Source organism: Corapipo altera, unplaced genomic scaffold, assembly GCF_003945725.1.
Source record: "Corapipo altera isolate COAL_440 unplaced genomic scaffold, ASM394572v1 61045, whole genome shotgun sequence".
NCBI classification, from domain to species: Eukaryota; Metazoa; Chordata; class Aves; order Passeriformes; family Pipridae; genus Corapipo; species Corapipo altera.
The window spans coordinates 750,715-773,100 of NW_020884975.1; the positions used below are offsets into that span (position 1 = coordinate 750,715).

At 51.2% G+C, this 22,386-nt stretch overlaps 1 protein-coding gene across 4 annotated transcripts in view; it reads left to right on the plus strand.

Annotated features, from left to right (window-relative positions):
• Positions 1-1,722: 1,722 nt before the first annotated feature.
• Positions 1,723-22,386, plus strand: part of CNTFR (ciliary neurotrophic factor receptor) — a 204,552-nt gene continuing 183,888 nt past the window's right edge. For 2 of the 4 annotated variants that reach the window (XM_027665419.1, XM_027665420.1), the window contains exons 1-2: positions 1,789-1,888; positions 4,017-4,190. Coding sequence is in view for 1 of the 4 variants with exons in the window: in XM_027665417.1 (XP_027521218.1) it covers positions 1,790-1,888 (99 nt within the window). In the remaining 3 variants the exon portion in view is untranslated. Of the gene's footprint in view, positions 1,889-4,016; positions 4,191-22,386 lie in introns of all 4 variants that reach the window. The other 2 variants (XM_027665417.1, XM_027665418.1) reach the window with 2 other exon arrangements.

Sequence of the window (22,386 nt, forward strand, 5' to 3'; positions counted from 1 at the left end):
TGAATGCTGATGTCCAGAGAGCAGCACCCCAGCCCTGCCACAGTCACTAAGGTGGGCATAAGAGCAGAGGACTCCCATAATGAGATACAGGGCTCTGAAGGGCTCCCAAAAATCCCCTGTGGGCACCAGTCCCTGCCCCTTTCTGGCATCTAGCCCCTGGCAGTGAGCAGGCTGCTTCTCCACGGGTATTTGTATCTTCCAGGCTGAGAAAACAGAGGTATTTATCTGCATGCTAGCAGACAAGCAGGGGATGTGGCTGGGAAAGCCTATTCCCCCCAGATCCCCTGCTCCATGGCATTCCCCAGTCAGTACCACCAAGGTGCCAATCAACCTTTCCCCAAATCCCACCCTCAAAGTATTTGCAATTGCCCGGGCAGTTGGCAGGAGTGGGAGGGGGGTGGATGCCCGGCAAGGGTGCCTTCTCCTAGGCCTCCTGCCCACCCTGCCCTTCCTTGCCCTGAGGGTGCTTGGCTGCCCTTGCTCACCCTCCGCTTTGGCTCCTGCTTGCTTGGCCTCACTGCCGCTTTAATTTTAGCAATTCCTTGGAAAGAGTCATTTTCCATAACTCAGCTCTCAGCGAAGCCCTCTGCCTGCCAGCTCTGCCTTCTCACACGTGTTGCTGGCGTGCCCCAGCAGCACACGCTTGCACCTGCCCAGCCAGGCCTGCCTGTCCCAGCCTTTTGCACACCAAAGCCTCACACTCGGCTCCTGTACCCCCTCAGCGCATTTCAGCCTGGCATTCCCAATTCTGTTGTGCTGTAGCTGGAGCGGGCAACCTGGCCCAGCTGCATGGCCATCCCTGGGGCTTCTCCCTTGTCAGGAGTAACTGAGCACAGAACAAGGGGACACATGTGACAGCTCTCCGACTTTTCCTATGATGGGAAATGGGGTGCTCCTACATGCTACAGGGGACCCCACAGCAGTGAGAGTGTGATAGATGGGCAGGGTGGGCTTGTTAAGCACACACCAGCAGGTTGTGTTCAAGTGGGAAAGGTGGGTGCAGGTGTGGGTGGGCTGCCTTGCTTGTGCATCAGTTGTGTGAGAGGGGTGCAAAAGCACAGCCCACATGTGTGTTGTGTGCTTGGTTGTGCAGCGTTTGTGAGAGGGGTGAGTGATGTCAGTCTGCATTTGCCTGTGGCGCTTCCACTGCGCACTCCAAGAGGGTGCTTGTGCGAGAGAGTGTGGCACTCATGAGTGGGGTGCGTGCAAGGATGCACACGGAGGTGTGCACAGAGATCTAGCTTTCTCTTGGGTCTGCGTATCATGATGAAGGTGGTGTTTATGTGGAGGGTGCATCATGCAAGACCGCGTGTGTGCGTGGGGCACACGTGAGCGTGCGTGTGCACCTGGGGGGGCTGCGAGGCTGCTGCCTCCACTCGCGGCAGCATCTCCGAGGAGGTGGGGGGACTTGTGGGGATTGCTGTATGTGCGTGGGGGCTCCATCCCCACCGTGCTTTCACGAGTGTGCGTTTGCACGGGTGCTGGTGGGGTGCGCGTGCCTCCCTCCGGCTCAGCATCCGTGGGGAAGAAAAGGCGGTGTGCCCGCCGGGGCGTGAGCCGGTGTGTGGTGGTGGGGGGGGAGTGTGCGTGCTGGTGGATGTGTGCGGATGTGTGTGTGCATTTGTGAACATGGGGTCTGTGTGTGTGTCTCTGTGTGTGTGTGTGTGCGGGTGCGCGCGGCGCGGCGGGGCCGGGAGCGCGTCCCCGGCGCTGTGCCGGGGGGTGCGGGCTGAGCTCATCGCTGGCTCCCCGGCGCTCCTTACCAGTGGCTTCTGCGGTCACATGGGTTATGTGCTGGAGTTTAAAAGAGCTTATAGCCCCCGAGCCGGTGCAGAAGCAGCCGGTGGTTGCATGGGGTAGTGCCGGGAGCGGCGGCAAGGAGGGCGCCGTGAGTACCGGGCGGCGGGGGCCGGTGGGCGGCACGGGGTGAACCCCCACCCACGGGACGGGGGAGGCGGCGGGCGGGCGCGGGGGTCAGCGGAGGCGAGCCCCGCTGCCCGCCGCCGAGGCAGGGGGAAAGAAGGGCGGAGGGGAACGCTTTCTTCCCCCGCATTCGCCCCGGTCTGGTGTTCGCTCCCGCCCTGCAGCCGCGCACCTTTCCCCAGCGCGCCCGCGCGTCTCCGCGCCCCGCCGTGGGCCGCGCGTCCACCCCCCGCGAGGAAACAATTTGGGCAACTTACTTTCCTGCTCCGCCGTGCGTGTGTTCCCGGCGGGGAGGGATGGGGGGCAGGGGACCGGCGCGTCCTCGCACCCTCCGGGGCAGCGGGTCCGCGGTGGGGCGGCGCGGCGGGACCCCCCGTGCCCTGCCCGGCGGGGTCGGCATCGCGGCCGGCACCAGGTTGAGGGTTGAGAGGGATGAGCCCTCCCTGCGGCAGCGCACGGGGCTGGAGCCGGGACTGCGGGGCGGCTCTTTGTAAACCAGAGCCCGTGGATTTCCTGGGCGGGAGAGCAGGCTTCTTCTCCGTCTCTCCAAAGGCGCAACCTGCCTTTTTCTCTGCTGTGGCCGTGCTGATTTTTTAATTTTTTTTTTTTTTTTTTTTCTGAAGGGGTGGTGTGATTTTATACAAAAAGCGTCTGCATGGCTCTTCTGGGGAACTGCTCTCCCCGGGCTAGGCATGCAGTTCATCCCGAGCATGAGTGCGAGGGCTGCTTTCCAGAATTGCATAATACACACCGATCCCTTTGCTGCACAAAACTCCCTGACATTTCCACATCTTGGTGACTTCCCCCACTGCAATCTTAAAAACGAGTTGTGACTCCAATCAGCTCGTGAGCCAATTTGTGCTGCCTTCGCAGGGGACGGAACCAAGTCTGCATGTTCTAGCTTCCCTGGCTTCTCTGGCAATTGTTTCTTTAACTGCTAAACTTTTTTGGTGTAATGATCAGCACTTCTTCACTTTCTTATCCTTCCCCACCCCATGCTTACGGACATATGTGTAGGGTCTGTACAGAGTGCAGGTTGCAGAAAGGTGATTGCCTGCAAAACTATTTGATTTCTTTTTCTCATCTCTTTGTGTTTTAATTTGTGGGATAGTCAGAGAGGTCCTTTCCTCAGATGGCTTTTTGCTCAGGAACTTGCTGACTTCTGCTCAGATTTAGCTAATTTAACTCTGATTGTGCCTGCTGTCCGTGCACCATGTTGTGTACTTCTGTGAGGGACAGGATCCACATGTGTTGCTGCTGGTCCCACCGGCTGTGTGTGCAGCCAGCGAGGCACGGACTCTGGCTGCTTCCTGCAAAATGTGCAAATATATGGGAGCAGCCTTTCTTGCTCCCAGCTCCATGCTCTGCTCTCCATGAGGAGTTAGAGCTTTGCCATGAGATCTGGAGATGTGCAAATGATGCTTGTGTCTGACCAAGCACCTCACTGGGACAAGGTCCTGGGACCAGAGCTCTCTGGGGCTCACTGCAGAGGGTATAGTTTCCCAAGGCAGGCTGAGCTTTGGAAATGAGAGCCTCGTGCCTGGCAGACTTCTTTGCAACAGCCCTTTAGGATAAGTTTATCAGAGCTTGTTTTCAGAGCAGGCCAAGCCATGATCTAATGATCGTGCATTATCTTTTGTTTGATTTACCCTGAGAGGACCCAATCCTGCCAGGACACTGCATCCCCATCTCCATGGAAGGTGCTTAGCACTTCATGGACTTGGAAGGAAGAAGCCCTGGTACCTCTCAGAGCCACAAAGCTTGTGATGCACATACACATACAAATAACCGTGCAGCCAAGGCTTAGCTTTCGGAGATGTGGCTGACTCTCTGAAGCCAGCAGCAGGAGTTTTGTGGGTGCAAGCCCCAGCTCCTAGCCACTTTCAGTTAATTCCCTGCAAGCTGGAGGAATGCATCCTGCTCCAGCTCAGGCTGGGGCTGGGTGTGCGCCTGGGGAGCCTGTCTCTCAGCTCTGTCATTTATTATTGCTGCCGCTGCCATTACGCCTGACAAATGGGAGTTGCTGAGTAATGTGCTGTTTGTGTGTAAATATCTGAGTGCTCGCAGCTGAGCTCACTCCTGCCACTTTGCAGGAAGCCATCTCAGCACCTTTCCCCCTGTGAAGACCAGGGAGTGCAAAAGCATCCTTCTGCGGGGACCTTCCCACCGCTCCCGGCAGCTTTAGCCTTCGCTCTCCACTGCTTTTCTGCAAGCGTGAAGCCTCCATCCTATCCGGTTATCGTGGCGGCCCTGCTGCTTTCCTGAGTGTGAGTCAGGGGTGGGAAAGAGCTGTGTGTGTATGTGTGTGTATGCGTATGTGTGCGTGCGTGTGTGTGTGTACATGCACACACTTTCTTAGGCTTGGTTGCTCCCAAGGGTCCTTGTCCTGGGCAGAAAGACTTTTGGGGACTTTGTGTGTTTTGGTGGAGACAGTCGTGCATAACTACGAAAGGAGTTTTTGCATGGGTTTGGGATTTTTTTTTTTTTTTTGCCTGCCTGCTCAGCCCTGAGTTCCCCCTCATTTCATCCCAATACTGATGAAGATACTAAATTATTCCTTCCCATATTGTTTTCATCCCATTTGCAGATTAGCATCCAACTGCTTCTTGCAGTCAGTACTTGCTCAGCCCAGCAAGACTGATCGCAGCTCTTTTAATCTCCCCTTGTAAATCAATCCCTTCTGCCTCCTGATCATTTTTGTCACTCGTTTTTCTGAAATCCCTCCAATTTGTCCATTTTGTGTCAGTGACGTATGCCTGGCCCTAAACATGATGTATACCAGGCATGGCAGCGTGAGGGAAGGACACCTCCTCCCCTCCCACCCCGCTGGGGCTTGTGATGCTTTGTCAGCACTGAACTGAGTTACTTCCCCATTATTCTAACCTATAGTCCCTGCTCGGTGTTGCAGAAGAAAGCAGCATACCCAGGTCAGTGCCCTGGGGAGAATTCCTCCAAATTTTGGTGATGGGTTGCTGAGGTTTGCTTGAGTGCTGCGAGCAGATTCTGAAAGGGTCTGGTGGTCTAGGCGCTGTCCCTGGGGTGCCTTTTCCTACAAGAACTAATAGTTGAACAGGAGGGATGAACAAAATAAGAGAGGGCAAGCTGCGTCAGGGCTGCTGGATGGATGGGGAAACTGAGGCACGCGTGTTTTCTGTGCTTCTTTTCAGCACATACCTCATGTTTAGGTGCTTGGTATGCAGGGTCTGGTCCCTGTTGCACTCATTACTGTTGCAGTCAGCATGGGCATTTCCCTGGGAGATACCGGATCTTGTCATTTGGTTAGAGCAGGATGGCTGGGTTCTAGGCTGGTTTTGTGCATTGCTTTTCATGCTCATGACCAGAGCTTGGATGCCACAGGTGCTCTCAGAGGGAGAGAACAGGGAAACAAAAGCAGTGGCGTCTTGCATTCATGTGCTTTGAAGTTTTATCATCCCAAAGTTTTATCATCCCCTCCAGCTATGGGAGCATTCCCATTCCCTGGAAGGGCCGTGTCCTTCCAGGGTCCATCTATTTTTAGGAGGAGTTGTATTCTGGACAGTGTCCATTGCAGATGCTCTTTGCCTCCTCCTCTTGGCCCCTCGCCAGGGACACCGTTTGGGCTATCTGCTGGTGGGGCAGACCTCGACAAGGCTCCTCCAGAGCAGAACAGAGGTGGCACTGTGCTGGGCATGGGGACACTCAGGGGGCTATTGCTGCCCAGGAGTGCTGGGGAGGGCAGCAAACTCACGCTGCCCTTCCCGTGAACTGTTGGGAAGGGAATTTAAGTATGGTCTGGGTACCAGTAGGACACGGTGCCAGCTTCACTGTGGGATAGGCGAGGGCACTGCCTGGGCCAGGTGGTACCCGGTGCTTGGTGGTGCCCAGTGTCGGTCCGTTCGCCGGGATGACACTAGGGGGCACGAGATCTGCTGAAATTCCTTTGTTGGGCATGGGAAAGGAGGATGCAAAGCTGCTCTTGACCCTTAAAGCCCCGTACATCATTCCCCTGCACGTTTTGTAGGAGTCCGAGTGTTAAACAGCAAGAGCTGCCCCAGGTAACTAGTCCTGCTGCCAGGGCAGGAGACAGGTCTCCGGATGGTGCTCCACTGGATCTGTCTGTTACTGGCCGTGGGAGCAGCAGAAGTAAGGATGGAAGCACTCAGCCGGAAACATTTCCGAAGTGAGGAGATGGTTGCAGCCAGAGTGCCAAGGAATCTCCGGGGAATCTGGGAAATCCAGGAAAACACCTAGCATGGTTTTAATGTCTCTCCAGAGGCGTTGTCCAGAGCAGGGATTAAGTTAGGTTCAGGGCTGGCTTTCAAGATGCAGCGTGTTACAGTTTCATTTTCTGCTGGTTGTTAAGTTCACGTGTGATGTCTCCTCAGGGTCATGTTTTCCCAAAGCAGCAGAAACTTTAGAGAGTCTGATATAATGAATGGTTCTCATCGTTCTGAAACATTGTGTGTGTGTGTGTGTGTCTGTGTGTGTGTGTGTATTATATGTGTGTCCATGATATATCTGGGTAGGGTGCAAAGAACATGTTTTTGAAGATATGTTTATGCATTTCTGCATATGTTCAGCTGTAATATTGTCCGCTGTCCTTAAGATCTATTATTCCAGCTGTGAATGCGTGTATGTGTATTAAAACACTGTATACTGGAGTCTTTCTCTCTTGTTATAACAAACCTCACAGAAAGCAAATAAAGAGACATTGTTCTCATAGCAGGCTTGCAAAGGCTCAATATATATGTTCTACGAATTTTGATGGTTTTTGTTCATCATGTTTGCAGTTATGATGGTGGGTTGTTGTTGCTTGTTTTGGTTGTTTTTTTTTTTTTTTTTGGCTGTCTTCTTAAAATTTTGTGCTAGTGGGAAACTGAAAACATTTGGATCGTTTCAGTTTATTCATTACCTAATGAAAACAGAACTTGACCTTCTGGATTCAAATGTTGACGCTTGATAACATTCTGGCATATTAATTTCTAAATGGTTAGGGGTTTTTTTTTAATGCCTTCTGTTGCCACATACCAGGCTTCTTTGCTGGAGCACTGCTGCTCTCACAAGCCCCCGGGCAACATTTTTAGTAGGACACTGACGCATCGCAAACACTCCTGTTCTCCGAGAAAAGGCTTTGCTGACTGTTGTTGAAAGTAGCACTAGGATGGGTAGAAACGAGAGATCAGAGGAGGACGATGCTGCTGCTGCGTCAGTGCGTTTGCTTTATGCCTCTGATGGAGGTTTTCTGTCAGGCTGTGCAGGTGCGTGCCTGTGCGGATGTGAGGGCACTTCCCCAGCTGGTTTCTGAGACAGGACTGAGGAGCGGGGGTTTATTTATTTTGAAATACCTTGTGAAGTGGAAGGAGGTCCGGGAAGAAGTGCCGAGTTTACTTTTAAGTCAATTAGGGATCGTTTCTGAAGGCGTGACATGGTTTGAAGAGGACAGGGTGATTTGTCTGAAAGTGTTACCTAATTAGAGGGTATAGTCAGGGCTCTAATTAGCCGTGACACCCTAAAGATGTCATCGAAGCCCTCTTGAGGCACTGCTGGTCCGGCTTGGTGGCTGTGAGCTGTCTGGGCAGTGTGGCCACGCATGGCCGGAGCTGCCGCCCTCTGTCTCAGAGGCAGCTCTGCCGGTGCCGGAAGAAGCTGTTTTCCTTTCAGGTGACTTGTGATGCCCTCCGGGGCTGCTGCCAACATCGAGTGATGCTCATAAAATCACAGAGTGAAAGAAAAGCTGCAGCAGTTGGAAGAATTAATACCGGTGCCCATTATGTGGGAAAGCTCTCTCTTTTCTCCGGGGGAATCACTTTCTGCTGCTCCCTGCCTGGGGGAGGCTGGAGGAAGAAGATCGTAAGAGTTTGCAGTAAGTGTCGGGGTACCAACAGCTGGCGGAGGAATCATGACCCCTTTCTTAGCGTTGCCTGACAGAGGGGACATGGGATCAACTGAAATCTGGCTTGCCCAGACCTGGTTGTATTTAAATACTATGCAACACACCCTGTGAAGGGGGGAACTGGTGCAGGAAGTGATACAAGAAATCCTCAGTGAGAGAAAGCCTGCTGGGAAAGCTTTGTCCTGATGCTGGAAGCAGCTTGCAGCCTGGGCCTACCTCCACTGGACCAAACCTGGGTGGTGGGTGGTTGGTGCCCCTGTGAGAGAAGGGGCTGGAGGTTGCTTCCTCTGGGACTGCTCTCGCTCCCTGTTCTTTATCCATCAACACCATTGGTATTTACTGAGTTGGTTCAGTCTGCTCTGTGAGGACAGGACAGTATGAATCGCCCGTTCCCACCAGTGTTGCTAAGAGCCAGTGGGAGCCAGGTAGAGCCAGGGATTTGGCTGGTGGATGAGTGTGAAGAGCAGGGCCTGTTGTCATTCCCAGCACCAGCGAGCAAAAGCGTTCTCTCCTCCCTTAGGATTGAGGTCCCCATTGCTGACAGAGCCTGCTGAATTGCCAGGAGAGAGAAGCAGTGGGTGGCTCAGACCTCCATGGCAGAAAGGAGCTACTGTTACTCCTCTTTCAATGTGAAGAAAAGGAGATCCTCAGGGCAAGGATGTTCCCTGTGTGTTTCCTCTGTACTGTGGGCAGCCTGCCTCTGCAAAGGGGCTGGTGACCCTGTGTTTCTGTAAGTATCACCTGCCTCTAAAAGCAAACACACAACCAGGCACATCCCCATGCTAACAGCTACCCAGGGATGAGCCTGCTTTTAATTATGTAGGTGTTAAGCTAGTGAATTGATTTTGTTCACGAAATTGCAGCCTGGTATTTTCCTGATTCTTGTGGTCTCTCGTGGCTTTCCCAGAATCTGGAATACATATGAAAGTAACTTGCAGGACTCTGCCATGCAGGGCTGACTCATACAGCTATCCCTACTCCATGCTAATGCCATGGTGTCCCAGTGCTGCAGGGGGGCACACTGCATTTTACAGTGCCATGTTATAGGTGATGGATGGGGAACTCCCTTTGCTAGATCTTTACATGCTAATCAGTACAGAAGGAGGGACCTGCTGCTGCCCTCCTGCTTGGAGAAGCAGGCTGGGTTGCGTACCCCAGGGCCAGGCATGAGATTTGGTGGTGAAATTAATAAAGCAACCTGTATAATAAAACAAACTTATACCTGCTTGTACCATAGGTACACTCTGCACCATGGTCCTTTTGTCTAGGGCCTAAAAAATGCTGGTGATGATGAGGACACATCCTTTCCTGTGGTTAGAGGTGGTTCTCAGATGCAAAGGGCAGGCAGCCTGTGCCAGACTTTAACCAGTGTGTGATTTACCCTCCCCTGTGAAACTGAACTAAGGTCTTGAAAAATAAATATGTTAAAAAGAAGGATAGAGAACAAAAGGCTGCTGCTGCTCTGAAATTCGATCAAAAAAAAAAGCTCTGTCCAGTCCTCTGGGCTTCTCACTTAATGAAGAGCTCCAGAAATAGCAGCATTACAGTAAAGTGCACCCACAGATAACTGTGGGTTTGGGGAGGAGACTGCTTTGTTCTTGAGGCACCTGGATGAAGTGTATTTTGGATATTTTTGCTCCCTAAAAGGTGGGTTATTCTCGCTCCCTGAATCTGAGGCCATTTAATGCTGTCTGGGACCTCTCAGCTCTGAAATCCTTGTCTAGCCTCTTGTCTCTCCCTGGCATGCCAGACACCCATATGGGTGGGAGGCTGTTGCATTTGGGAACCCGGCTGGCGGGGGTGGGAAAAGTCACTCTGAGCTGTCAATGCTGTTTTTCCCAGCTCGGTTCGGAGTGGTTTCCTCTTGTCCCATATCCCGACCATGTGCAGGGCGGCCGATTGCCCACACGTGTTGCACAGACACGTTTCCGTGCTGGCTCTTTGTGCCTGCCCACCTATTTGCAGCTGGGGGAGCCGAAGCTGCTCTTTCTTGTGATTCATAAAAAAACTCTCTCTCTGGATGGAGTTGTCTGTGTTTTTATTGACCTGGTTCCGGGAATGACAGAGGCTTTTCCGTCTCCTGGATGCATGATTTCTAAAAGGGCTCTGGAGCCGGGGCCGGCTCTTGCTGCTGGTGTGTTTCCAGTCCTCCTAACATGATTAGTTTGACAGGCCCATTGGTATGTTGGCAAGTCTAGTTTTTATTTCGTACATGAAAGTGAGTGCTATGACAGGGCATGGAGCACTAGCTAATGCTGAAATCTGTGCAGGAGGGAGCATTTTGGCAGGACAATATCTTTGACCATGCCACAGATGTGCTATGCCACCTGGCAGAAACTCCTTGCCCTCTTGATGGGGCATGCCTGTCATGTCCGAAGTGCCAGAATGTTTTGGAGGGTCCTCCTTTTTGGCTGCAGTTGGAGTTGCTTTGCCAGGAGAAGGTGCAGTTTTAGCTCTGCGAAACCTAAGTGTTGCAGGATATCCCAAGCATGCACCTGGGGACTCCCATTGAAGGTATTCATTCTCCAGAAGTCCAGCCAGCTACTATTAACCATTTCCCATTGGTACACCCTGCTTGCTGGGCTCCTGTTTTGTGAATGTTGTCCTCTCACAGCAATGCTGAGACACACCATGTTCTTGGGGTTTGCTTAGATGGGATGAGGACTACAAGGGCAATCATCAATTCTCTGTATCCCCACTGTGTGCAGTGCTTTTTCCTGGATAGACACATTTGCTGTCCAAACACATTTGCTGTCCCCCAGCCCTCCTTGCTCTGGATCAGCCACTGGCTTGTTCATCTGCCAAGTGAGGATGAAGAGTTAACTTCCCCAACAGCCATTGTGGGTCCTTGACTTCAGGGGCATGCAGTATTTGTGCTTCCTAGTTTTGGTACATCTTCACCTGCAGTCAGGCCAGCAATGCTGGGTTTTTTTTCCAAGCAAGGCTGCCTTATGCACAGGGGAGAGCCAGCTGTGCACTGATGGACTCGCTGTCTCCCCAGTGCTGGTAGAGGAAGGAAGGAGAAGTCGTGACTTGCCCAGGTCAGAAGAACCAATGCCAGAGGACATGTGTTGATGATTTTGACTTTGCCTCTCACAACAAGGAATTGTTATGGCCTTTCTTTGGGTCTCAACCCAAACTAAGGTTTGACTTACTGCACCATCTGCATTTAGGCTTGGAGGGTTCCCCAAGGATGCTTGCTATAGTGCATTACCAGGGCTAGCCTTTAACCTTGCCACCTCCTGGGGTTACAGGGAAGCATCATCGCCCGCAAAGAGAGGAAACTGAACTTGGAGTGGCTTTGGGATTTCCTTGAGGTCCCAGAGCAGAGTTGGTGGCAGAAAAGCAGATTTCTTGAGTTGCTAACAGCTCATGCCACTGTGGGAGACATTAGTAAACACTGAGTAGAGCAAAGTAGGGCATCCAGCTCTCTGTGCAGCACTGTGCTTATCTGTCTGTCTGTCTGTAGTGCTTCTGGCAGTCAAGCCCCCGAGATGACATTTAAAGGCTTTACAGTTTTTCTCTCTTGCCAGTTTCAGATCAAATTTGCTGAGCTGTCAAGCTGAAGATGCTTTTCTCTTAAGTGCTGGCCTAGCAACAGGTCATCCTGCTCCATTCCTGCCTTGGAGGAGTCCAGATGAGTTCATCCTGCCTCCACTGTCACTGGCAGTGACATGTGGGAGCTGGAACAACAGCTCTGCTGGTAGATGCATGAAGAGAAACAGATTTTAGCTTTCCTTTCCCCCGTTGAGCAGGCCATTCTGGAATGGGCTAGTGGTGGGTGTTTAAAACTAGAAGACAGAGCCAGGTCTTGCTCTGGGAAAGAGTTGCTGGGATGGAGAGGGTAATGGTAGGGACTTGGATGCAATCCTTTCCTCTTCCTTAAGCCTGCATCTGACCTAGGCCTTAGAGGCAAGCGTGCGTGCAATGAGCTAGTGGGCTCTCAGCAGAGTCCCAGCAGGCTGGGTGTCTGCCTTGAGAAAGCCAGGATGAGTGACACTAATCAGTGTCTCGCCCGATGGATTTCAGCTAGGAAGGGGAGCACTTGTCCGTGTGTGGTGAGTAAATTGCTCCTGCGTCCCTGGAGGCTGTCACTCTAATGCTTTGCCATGCTCTGCTGGCGGGGACTGGCACCAGAGGATGCCTCTATTGCTGCTGTCTGCCTTGGGGACAAGCAGAGACACATGTCTCCAGCTGGAAGTCAGCTTGGGGAGTGGAGAAACCTCCCCAGAACATGCATTTGCAAGCTCTGGTGTGTCGCAGTCCCTCCCAGGCAGTCACAACCTTCTGCCACTGCGTGAAAGGGAAGGCTCAGTGCCTGTTTCCTGCATGAGAAGAGGATGGTCTTCCCCCTGCTCTGGAACAGGGAGCCAGGGGTGGCTGCAAATGCTGGAGCTGGAGCCAGAGCCATCCCTTGGTCCCAGCACCAGCAGCCAACTCCAGCTTTATTCCTTGGAGCATTTTTGAGGGCTTTGTGCTGTTTGGTTTTAAATCCATCCCCTCCTCTTGTGCAAGCCTCCTCTCTGACCAGGCATGATGATAAAGTCAATCCTGAGGCAGCTGTAGTTCACTGGCTTTTGCCAGGCTCTCACCTCCCACTTTACAGTCACCAGACCCTGCTGGGAGCTGTCTCAGCTGTCCCTGAGCAGCGTTTTTCAGCAAGGGTGGCAGTTCAAGAGAGTCCCACATAACTCAGTGGGGTGATGCCAGTTTAACCCAGCTGATGGCCCTCTTGCAACCCCAGCCATGCCTGTGGAAGGCACCAGGCAGCTGCTAGACAGCAGACACATGAACTGACCTGCATCTTGGCTTTTAAGGGCAGAGCCAGTGCATATGGATGGAGCAAGGCTATGTGACACAGGCAATTACAGTGTTGGCTTCAATGACCAGAGAGGCCTGAGGTTGCTTTTGTCACCCAGACTAGGAAATGGAGGAATTTCATTATTGTTCTAACTCCTTCCAGAAGTAGTTCAGATGCCTCAGCAACAGGCAGATCTTTAAAATTGAAAAGAAAAACAAAGGACCTCTCCTTTTGCTGAGTCCTGTCCAGTTAACCCTTTTAGTCATACCATGTCCAGATGGTGTGACTGGGCTCCATGGGGCTCAGGATCATCTCTCTGGAGACACCCTTGGGCACAGCCATGTCCACAGAGCAATAGGACAAAATTCTCCTGACTGCAGATTGGAGTTGTGCCCTAAGTAAAGGTTCTGCCTTGGCAGTTCTCAGTTTGAAAGCCTGCCTGCTCACTGTCCCCCCACAATTGCTGCTGTGGACCTTAATTTTTCCCAGATTTCTGCTTCCCTTTGAATATCTCTGCTATGGATCATTTTCCTTGCATGTGTTATCTGGTATTTTCCCAAAGCTGAATCTTGTGCTATTTCCTGCCTGTCTTTCTGTGCTTCCTCTTGCTCCTTCTTCTGTTACACCTAAACTCACCTTGCTCTTTTTTTCTGCTCACTTTAGAGGAGACTGTTTACCCCTTTTCTTCTGAAAGGTTGTAGGAGGGGAGGAATTAGCCATTTAAAAGATGAGGAATCCTGTCCACTTGTATCTTGCTTAGCACCTTCCCAGATGGAGAGAAATGACTCAAGACCCATGACATCAAGGGTGGGAGGATAAATCAGGTGTTTTGGGGATGGGGAGAGGCTTGAAGGGCAGGAGCAGGCTGTTGAAACTGGTAGCAGTTCGTAAGGTGAAGCTCCTGGCTGTGGCAGTGAGGTAAACTAGGAGCTCCTGTACCAGGAGGTCTGAAGAACCACTTATGATGGTGCATAAGGCTGAGGCAGTGAGGCCAGGCTGGAAGGGTGAGAGAGTGTCTGCTCTGTAGTGTTGTAGCTGAGGTTTCATGTTGGGGACTGGGGAGGGAAGGTGGGGGGCAGGGTGTAAAAATTAGTCAATTGGTCCTTTAGCAGTGTTTTTCCACAGTTCTCTGTAGATTCCCAAGTGGAAATTTATTTTAGGCTTCAAGTCACCCCTGTGCAATCTGTTCCTCTAGCTGTGGGTGATGTTCATGTTGAGGCTGTATGGAAAGTGTGTGATAACTTTTTTTTTTGTGGGTCCTTGTTTAGTTCTTGACTCTTTAATTGATAGCTGTAGTCTTTTATCTCTTCCAGCTGCTGCGCTTGTTTTTCTTTCCTGAAGGAGAGAGGGACTACAAGGAGTGGGACAGGATTGCTGCAGGTCCACGGGCCCCTGCAGTGTGCCCTGAGCTGGGGACAGAGCACCCCCAGTGTTGGGTCCTCTTGCTGTACCGTAATTCTCATGTCACTGGCTGTGCTGCGGCACCTTCAAAAGGTGTGGGCAGCCCTGTCTGTAGGAGGAGGCTGAAATGAGGTTTCGAGAGGATGGAGCAGAAAGGGTGGCTTTTCGTATCTGGACCAGTGAGCCCCTTTGTATACCCTTTTCTTCAGACCTTGCCTTCCTTATACCCTTCATCAAAGTAGCAGGAGAACGCCGCTTTTCGCAAAGCCAGGTGCTGGGGGACCACCGCCTCGTGCTATAAGCTCAGGAGCCAGACAGCAGCTTAAAGACTAAATATATCTACCTCTGCAGCTCTTGGCTTCTACAAAAATAAATCTTAAGGAGGTAACTTTTTGCAGTGCAGTTCTCAGGGCTGGCTTTTCTGTAGTTTCCACTGAGATAGCATTTGGAATAACACAGCCAACCAGGAGTGGAACAGGCCTGGAGCTGTATAGAAAGTGATTAAGATAAGGCAGGGTTATGATTTGGCTGTCTGATCCTGAAGCTTTGTGCATTATTTAGTGTGTGTAGCAGGAGGTCAGTAGCCTCCTGATAATTTTCATTAGATTAGTCAAGCAGGATAATCACCTGCTCAGGAAAAAACAACTTGACACTGTCTGTTCAATAGTTGGGGTTTAACTGAAAATAAATAGTCTTGTAATTATAAGGACATTGTCAAGGTCAAGAGGCTCAAAGGATTCGTTTTCTTTTTTCCTCTGGTATGTTTACAGAGATGCTGCTATTCTTTGTGAGATTTTTTTTCCTCCCTTAAATTCAAACCAAGAGCTTCAGACCTTTTAAAAGAAATTCAACACTTCCACAGCAGTGGACGTGAGTGGTGTTGCAATAGCCAAGCGATGCTTGTGCCCTGCTGCAGCTGAGTGACCCCATGCTAATGAGCAGGGATCTCACTAGCGAGCTGGGATTGTGTGCCGCTAGCCCAGGCAGACCTAAAAGGGGATGGAGATTCTCTTCCCTCCTCTTCTGGGCTAATTGTGGGGTGGATCCTGCCCAGAAGAGGGGGCTATGTGTTGTGCCCTGGGCTGTGACAGAGGGTATCCCCTCCTTGGGAGTGGTCAGCCCAGCACAAGTGCCACCCTCTAGAAATGAGAGCTGCATTACCTCCCGCGGCTGACTTTGCTGCTGTAATTAGCTGAGGCTTTCAGAAAGCCCAGGAAGGAAGATGTGGGAGTGAAGCTGATGCCCTAATCAGTACTAACGGGCTCTGCAAAGGGTACTTTGCTAAGGAAAGAAATAGGGTATTAAAGCTGGGGTTGATGCCTGTGCAGTGCTAACGTGCCTGCCCATTTTCACCCTAGAAGGGGTTGCACTTGCTATTTGTTTTCCTCAGTCATATGAAATAATAAAGCCCAGAGGGATCTATCTTTGTACTCTTCTTAATCTGTCTGGCTGCAGGACTGGTACTTGCTGGGTGAGATCTGGGAATGGCTTGCAAGTGTTGAGGGTAGATTCAGAGCTGGTAGTACCAGCCCAGATTGATATAGAGCTTGCTGTGTCCATGCTGATGCTGTGGTTCCTTGCCAGTATGCTGCAATGGCAGGTTGCCTTGGTTAGAACCAAGCAATGGTGTGGAATATATAGGGGAAGCTCTCAGCTCTCTCTCCTGAGCTTGGCTGCAAGCCAGAAGAGCTCCTGGCTGTGCAGGGAGCCTTCAAACATGGTTACCTATATGGCAGAAGAGGCAGCGTTTGCATGCTTATGCTGGCTGTGCATGTCTCTACCATGGAAAAACTGAGCTGATGTCGTGGCCACACCGAGCTAGTGTGTTGAGTCCTTGCTGCCTTTGTTTTGTTTTGCTCCCAGTCTAATTGCCCATAAGTGAGGATTCTTGTCATGAGAGTTGGTGGGGCTTGTGCTCAGACCATCTTCACTAAGAATCTGCTGCTCTTGTTCCCTGTCACAGGCTTTGACAGATGCCCGAGGGAAAGCGAGGGCATGGCTCGGCCTGATGTGCCAAGTGACTGATGGTGTGGTCTGATGACTGATGCCATGCGTCTGCAGCAGGCGTGCGGGTGCTCCTTTGCTCTTCTTCCGTGGGAGATGGGAAGGGAGGGGGCTGCCTTGACAGCTTGTTTGGAAAGCAAAATGACTCCAGGGCTGGATTTCTTCTCCCCCCTTCCCATCATCTTATCTCCCCCTCCCCTTTTTCTTTTTTGCTTGACAGAAAAAGCATAACTCGTCTTTAATTGGTGCTTTGTGCCTGTCTCCTGACAGAACTCAGCAGAGAGGGGGCTGGCTGGATAAAAACAGCTCGAAGTTGAGCCTCTTATATGTCTGGCCCCCCTGTTTAAAACAAAAAAACCCCAACTTTTATATCTAGCCCCCCCTCCCATTGTAAGGCAGTTCCTCAAGAACCATAAAAGCAAAGTGGTGGATGCTGTTCCAAGTTCTCCTCAGACATCCTGTTGAGGAGCCTGATTGACGTGGGGAGTGTGTGGCTGAGCACAGTACACCACACACTTGACCTTCTGCTGAGCGTGGGGTTTGGAGCATCTAATTGGCATGTACGTGTAAGGCTTCAGAGCATTTCATCATCTTACAAATAAGACCTGCCCGAGCCTTAAACGCAAAACAAATGCAAGGTGGACCAAGCAGGGAAGTGGCCTGTACTCCTGGGGCAGTGCTACAGTGTGGTGGCAGCAGGGTGAATAGACCCAGCCATGCACTCATTCAGCAGCACTTCATCCTGTGTGAGCAGGACAAAAGCAGGTTAGAACAGTGCCTCTGGTCCTTTCAATTGCCCTGATGTGGTTTGCTTCTCTGTTGAACATCTGTGATTATATGAGGCCAGGTAGCATCTCCTGGGTGGGGATGGTGGGAAGAAGCCCAAGCCCTTGTGCTGTCTTCAAGCTCCAACTCTGGCAGAAAACAGCAGTATGAGACCCACTGGAGCCTTTACAGGCTGGGCTCACCCTGGTCTTTGCAGAGCAAAAGCACAGAATCACAGAATGGTTTGGGTTGGAAGGGACCTTAAAGACCATCTAATTTCAACCCCCCTGCCATGGGCAGGGACACCTTCCACTACACCATGTTTCTCAAAGCCCTGTCCAGCCTGGCCTTGGACACTGCCAGAGATGGGGCATCCACAACTTCTCTGGGCAACCTGTGCCAGTGGCTCACCATGAAATAGTTTGCTGCAAGGTGTGGCTCCTCTCTGGTTGAGCGTTCCTCTCTCCATGGGGCTCCAGCTACTATCCTAGACTTTTGGAAAAGGCAGGGTGTCTCCTACTGCTGCTTATTCCAGCCCTGCCTGGGCTGGCTGGGCCAAGAGCCCTTCCTGAGACATAGGGCATGGAGTAGGCATCTCTTTGAGGTCCTTTTCCAGCTGGATCTGTCCCTGTACAAGAAGGGGACAGCAAGAAAATCAATTGCTTGGATTTTTGTTTGTTTGTTTCTACTGTGGTGTTTGCAGGTACTTCTGCCCTTTCTTACTCTGAGGAAGAGATAAAACAGCAGATTGCAGATTGTTCTGAGTTGGGCACCCTGCTGGGATGTGCTCCTAGCTCTCTGCTTTTGGTGCAGACCAGCCCAGGTGCATGTGGGGTAGAGGTGCTTGCAAGTTGCTTTACAGCAACTTAGTCACTTCCAAGGCATCAGAGCAAACCTGGTGCTGGGATGATAGTTCTCTAGGTGTTCCTGGGGCTCCTTCTAGGATGATGAGAGCAAAGTACAAAGTGGCTTGTCTATAAATATTAGGCTGTTCCAAGTGTGGGCATGTTGGGGAGCCTTGCCATCAGTAGTGAGCAGTGCTTTTCTTTGAGGGAAAGGGGATCCTGGGGAGGGGCTTGGAGTGGGATGCAAAGAATATTTGCAGCTGGAGGCTGGGAAGATCTGAGCAGAGCCCTTTGCCAGAGGAAAGGTGGCTGCAATGAAGGGCATGTGAGAAAGTGGGAGCCTGGAGGAGCTGGGTGCAGTTGGAGGGATAGAGAGGTGTTACAGTTGGTGTCACTGAGCCGGGTGATGGTCAGGATTGGAGTATAGTTGCTGTGAAGGCAGCCAGAGAGAGAATTGGAAAATTGGCTTTTCCCGGTCTCCAGGAGGAGTGGTGGGAATTATACTTCTCCAACTACTTACTTTGCACAGCCATGAAAGGGCTGTGAGTGGGGTAGGTGTTTCAGTACAGAGGAGAAGGGAAAGAGCTGGGGCTGAGTCCTGGCTGGACTGATGCAAGTTCAGAATCACTTTACTGCCTGTGGTGAATGGTGCTGTTACAATGATCTTACACCACTTTTGAGACAGGCAAAGAAGGGAAACACCAACTGTGAGAGACCAAAGCCCTGATGTGCTGCACATGTTGTGTGAGATGGGGGTCTTTAGATCATGGACAGGGTGGGATGCCCTAAGGAAGAGGTACTTGAGGAAAGCAGACTGTTGGAACTTGTTCCTTATTATAATCTGTATGGCAGCTTTGGACCCTCTTATGGGAGGGAAGAAAAAATAAATATCAGCTCCATTACACTAAAATACTTATTTGCCAAATCATCTTGTCCAAAGCTGTCTGCACTCTGCATCGTAGGATTTTTCCACTTTTTTTGGGACTGCTCCAGGCATTCTCCCTCAGGGGTGGTCTCTCTCCCATCCACAGCTCTTCTTGCAGCCACCCAGAACGTTTCCCAGCTTGTTCTCTGCTCCGGGTTGAGTAAGGCATTGATGTTCTGGATTGTTCTTGTTTCTGAATTTGTAGAGTCTATTCAGCAGATCAGTATTTCAGACCCTCCCCAGAGCTGGCTGTGTGGGATAAGCTGGGATAAGCCACTTCTCTCCTATTTTTAACTCCAGGTCTGTAGTCAGAGGGCTCCCACCCCACTCTACTGACAGCTCTGGTTGTCCTACTCAGGGATGCCTGAAGGAGAGCAGGGCAAGGTTCTCATACCTGGTAGTTTAAAGGGTAATGCAATGAGTCTTTTTTGCTTTTCCTTCTAACCTCAGCTCTAGTTACTGTTTTCTTGCCAGTGGAAAATAACTCGTATATACCTATTTTTAAGTTCCTGAGGAGTCTTAACTTCCAGGCTAGAAATACCTGTGACAACCACACTCCACAGGGCAGAAATCGAGGGTGCAAGTAATTCCAGCACTGCATTGTTGCTTCAGGCAAACAGCCCACTGCTTCTCCAGGACAGATGCTTTGTTGGTATCTCCTTGTTCCTGCTGCCAGATGTGTGATGGGCCGTGGCTCCTGAGCCTAGAGAGAGGAAAGTGGGGTAGAGTGATGTCCTCCAGCAGAGGAAGTTTGATTGGGAGCTTTTAGCATTGCCCTTTGCTGTGGGGTGCAATTTTCTTCTCCTTAAGCCTGCTGAGAACTCAACCTGCAGCAAGAGCTTGTTCTGTGTGTTGGGCACCCTGCTGGGAGAGGGGGCAGAGTGAGAGATGGCCTCTTCCTGCATCCCTCTTCCCAGTCGGTGGGATTCAAAGCTAGGGAGACAGTCCCTCTTGCAGAGTTTAGTGGGGAGCCCTAATTGCCCCTCTTCCCAAGACTCCTGTGCGTGTTAACGACCTGTAATGGGATGGGTTGTGCTAGCCCATTAAGCCCCAATGGGGTCCTTGTCGACTTAAAAGTGTGAGGAATTTCACTCAACCATGTTAAAACACTTCCACCCCCTTTAATAGCTTCATGCATTGATTTAACCCTATGGCACCTGGGGTTATTGGCTGGGAAAAGCCATCTGGCTCTCCCCAGCCTCCCGCGCTGCCTTCACACAGCTACTTTGGCCATCCTTTGCATTTCTGGAGGATCCTAGTAGTGGGAGGGCTGTTCTAGCTCTTGAGTTTGCAGTGCTGCTGGTGGCTGGCTCGACAGAGCCGGTGTGGAAAGTAATTTTCCTTCCATCGCACTGAGCGTGGTCTTGCTTTGCTGTTTTTAATGAGAGTACTTTTGCCCTGGCTTGTGTCAGCTGCAGCCCACCTGTGCTGCCAATTACTCCAGCGAATCTGGTGTGACCTGCCGAGCTGGAATCAGGCTGTCCGAGGTTTAAGTGTTTCTGAGCTGCAAGGTGTGAAAAATCTCACCAGCGTTGAAACAGGGAGCGGGGTGGGGGAGCAGCTTTTGGGGTTATGAAAGACCTGAGGACATGCTGGTATCAGGTGCTGTTGATCTCTGGAGAATTTAGAGAATCAAGGGCTTGGTAATTGCAGGCGTGTTGCCAGCACGCTGAGAAAGAAATTCTTAATCACAGGCTGTGTGCCTTAATATTTTTCCTCTCTATTTTTTTTTTCCTTTTTTTTTTTTTTTGGTAATTAAATTAGTTAAATGTGTATTGTAACACCTCGGTGCCTGGGTAGGCTGGGAAGGGTACACACGCAGACCTGAAGTGTGCCTGTGTGCAAACAGACTGACAGGGCTCTTGTGGGAGCGGCGGTTCCACTACATAAACACGATGCATCTGTCACACATTTCCCATTTCTGGAGAAGCTGGCATGCCGGCCAGCGTGTGCCTTGCTCACGCTGACCCGAGTGCCATCCAAGATCAGCTTTCTGCAGTGTCCATGTAGCCGTGACTTCCTTCTGGCTGACGGCTGATGTTCAGATTCGTTCCTGTCGCCCTGTAAAAACTGTTGCTGTGATTGTCATGGTTTCAGTCATCGCAGAACAGGTTTGAAGGAGAATATTGGCTGCACTGATGTTAGCCCATATATTTTTTTTTCCACCTCCCGGCAGAAGGCAGTGGTGGAGGTGTGGAAATCAGGGTAGCTGGTTGATTGCAACCCTGTCTTGGGGCTTGGTGCCTGTTCTGATGTTTCTGCACCAACAAGCAACTCCTATGTGTAAATACACTGATATCTGAGGCACACATTTAAAGTTTCAGCTGGCCCGAGATGCTCTGCTAGGGCCCAGCATCTGAAAGTTGGGAGAAGACACAGCATTTCAGATGCTGGATGGACTCTGCAGTGACTTGGAGGTGCTGTGGTCCTGCCTTAGTGCACAGCAGGAGGTGCAGCCCATGGAGAGAGCTGTCCCTGGCAACATGGCTGCATCTCACAGCAATAGCAACTTGTGTCAGCTCTTAGTTTGTCGAGGTTTCTGGTGTGAGGAGCAGCTTCATTGTTAATAGCAATCAGTACTCAAAAGACTGCACACCAAGGTACTTGATGAATTTTGGGGCAGAAGCCATGCTGGCTCTTGCCCTTTGTGGGGTCAGCTGTCTCCAAGTATCATTCAGAAGTGCTGTGCTCTTAATAAATACTTCTGCAATTAGGTGCAGTGAAGAGAGCTCCAAATATTCAAGGTGGGGCAACTGGAGGGAGAGCTGTGAATGAATGATGAAGGGTTTGCAGGCTCCCTTGTCAGAGCATGGGTGACAGGGGGGATTGATGCGCTTACAAGAAATGTGAAGATGCTGTTGGTGAAGGTTAGATTCTGTTTCAAAGGCTTAAACCTTCTCTGGACACCCACAGTATAGCTTGGCCTGGGTCTATTCTTTCTTGGCAAGGATATTCTTGTACATGGAAAAGCTGGCCTGAGTGACCTTCTATCTGGCTGTCAGAGGAAATGTGCTGAGCCGAAACAAGTGTTTCCAGAGCTGAGTGCTCAGGCTCAGGGTCTGTTTATCTCCCTGCTGAGATGCTGGGCTTGGCAGCGGGGCTGTGGTCCTTCTCAAGTGCCTGGGCTCACTCCCAACCCGGGCCCACCAGACCACTTGTGATATGAGCTTCCTTCTGACTCTGAAGGTCAAATGGCTTGCAGCAGGGTGACAAAGGAGCCCTTGATCTGAAAGAGATTGTTCTTGTGCCTTGCCCTAGGAGGGTCTCATGGGCTGGGATGCATGCCGGCTGAAAGGAATGCTTAAAATGTTCTTTCTTTGCTCCCGTCAAAAGCTCTTGCAAATGTGAATCAAAATATCTGCCCCAGTGCTTTCCCGATGCATGCTTCAGGCTGCCTTATTCCCTGAGAATGGCTTGATCAGCACCCCCACATAATCTGGGGTTCTGTCCCTGCCAGTGGACAGTAGTGGACATGCAAGGAAAGGAGTAACAGGGTGAGCATGCACCATGTAGCTCCAGCCTTTGACAGTCTGTGGCTCAAAAGTAAAGTGATTTTTATGGTTTTTTCTCTCTGCTGTGAATTTGTCCAAGTGCACAGATTCAGGAAAACAAGTCTTCATAGCCTGCAGCACCCCCTCACCATCCAGCCACTCGTGTGAAGAGCAGAGGACCTGCTGGCTTTTCCTCCCTCCTGCTGTGGGGGCTCAGGTGCTGTCAGGGGCTGACTGGGGAAACGCATCCCTTGCACTTCACCAGTGCAAAGCCTGTGCTTGTGTACCTGCAGCTGCAAAGTGCCCTCCAGCTGTGAGGACTTTTGGTGATGCTGTGCACCCCAGGTTCATGCTGCATT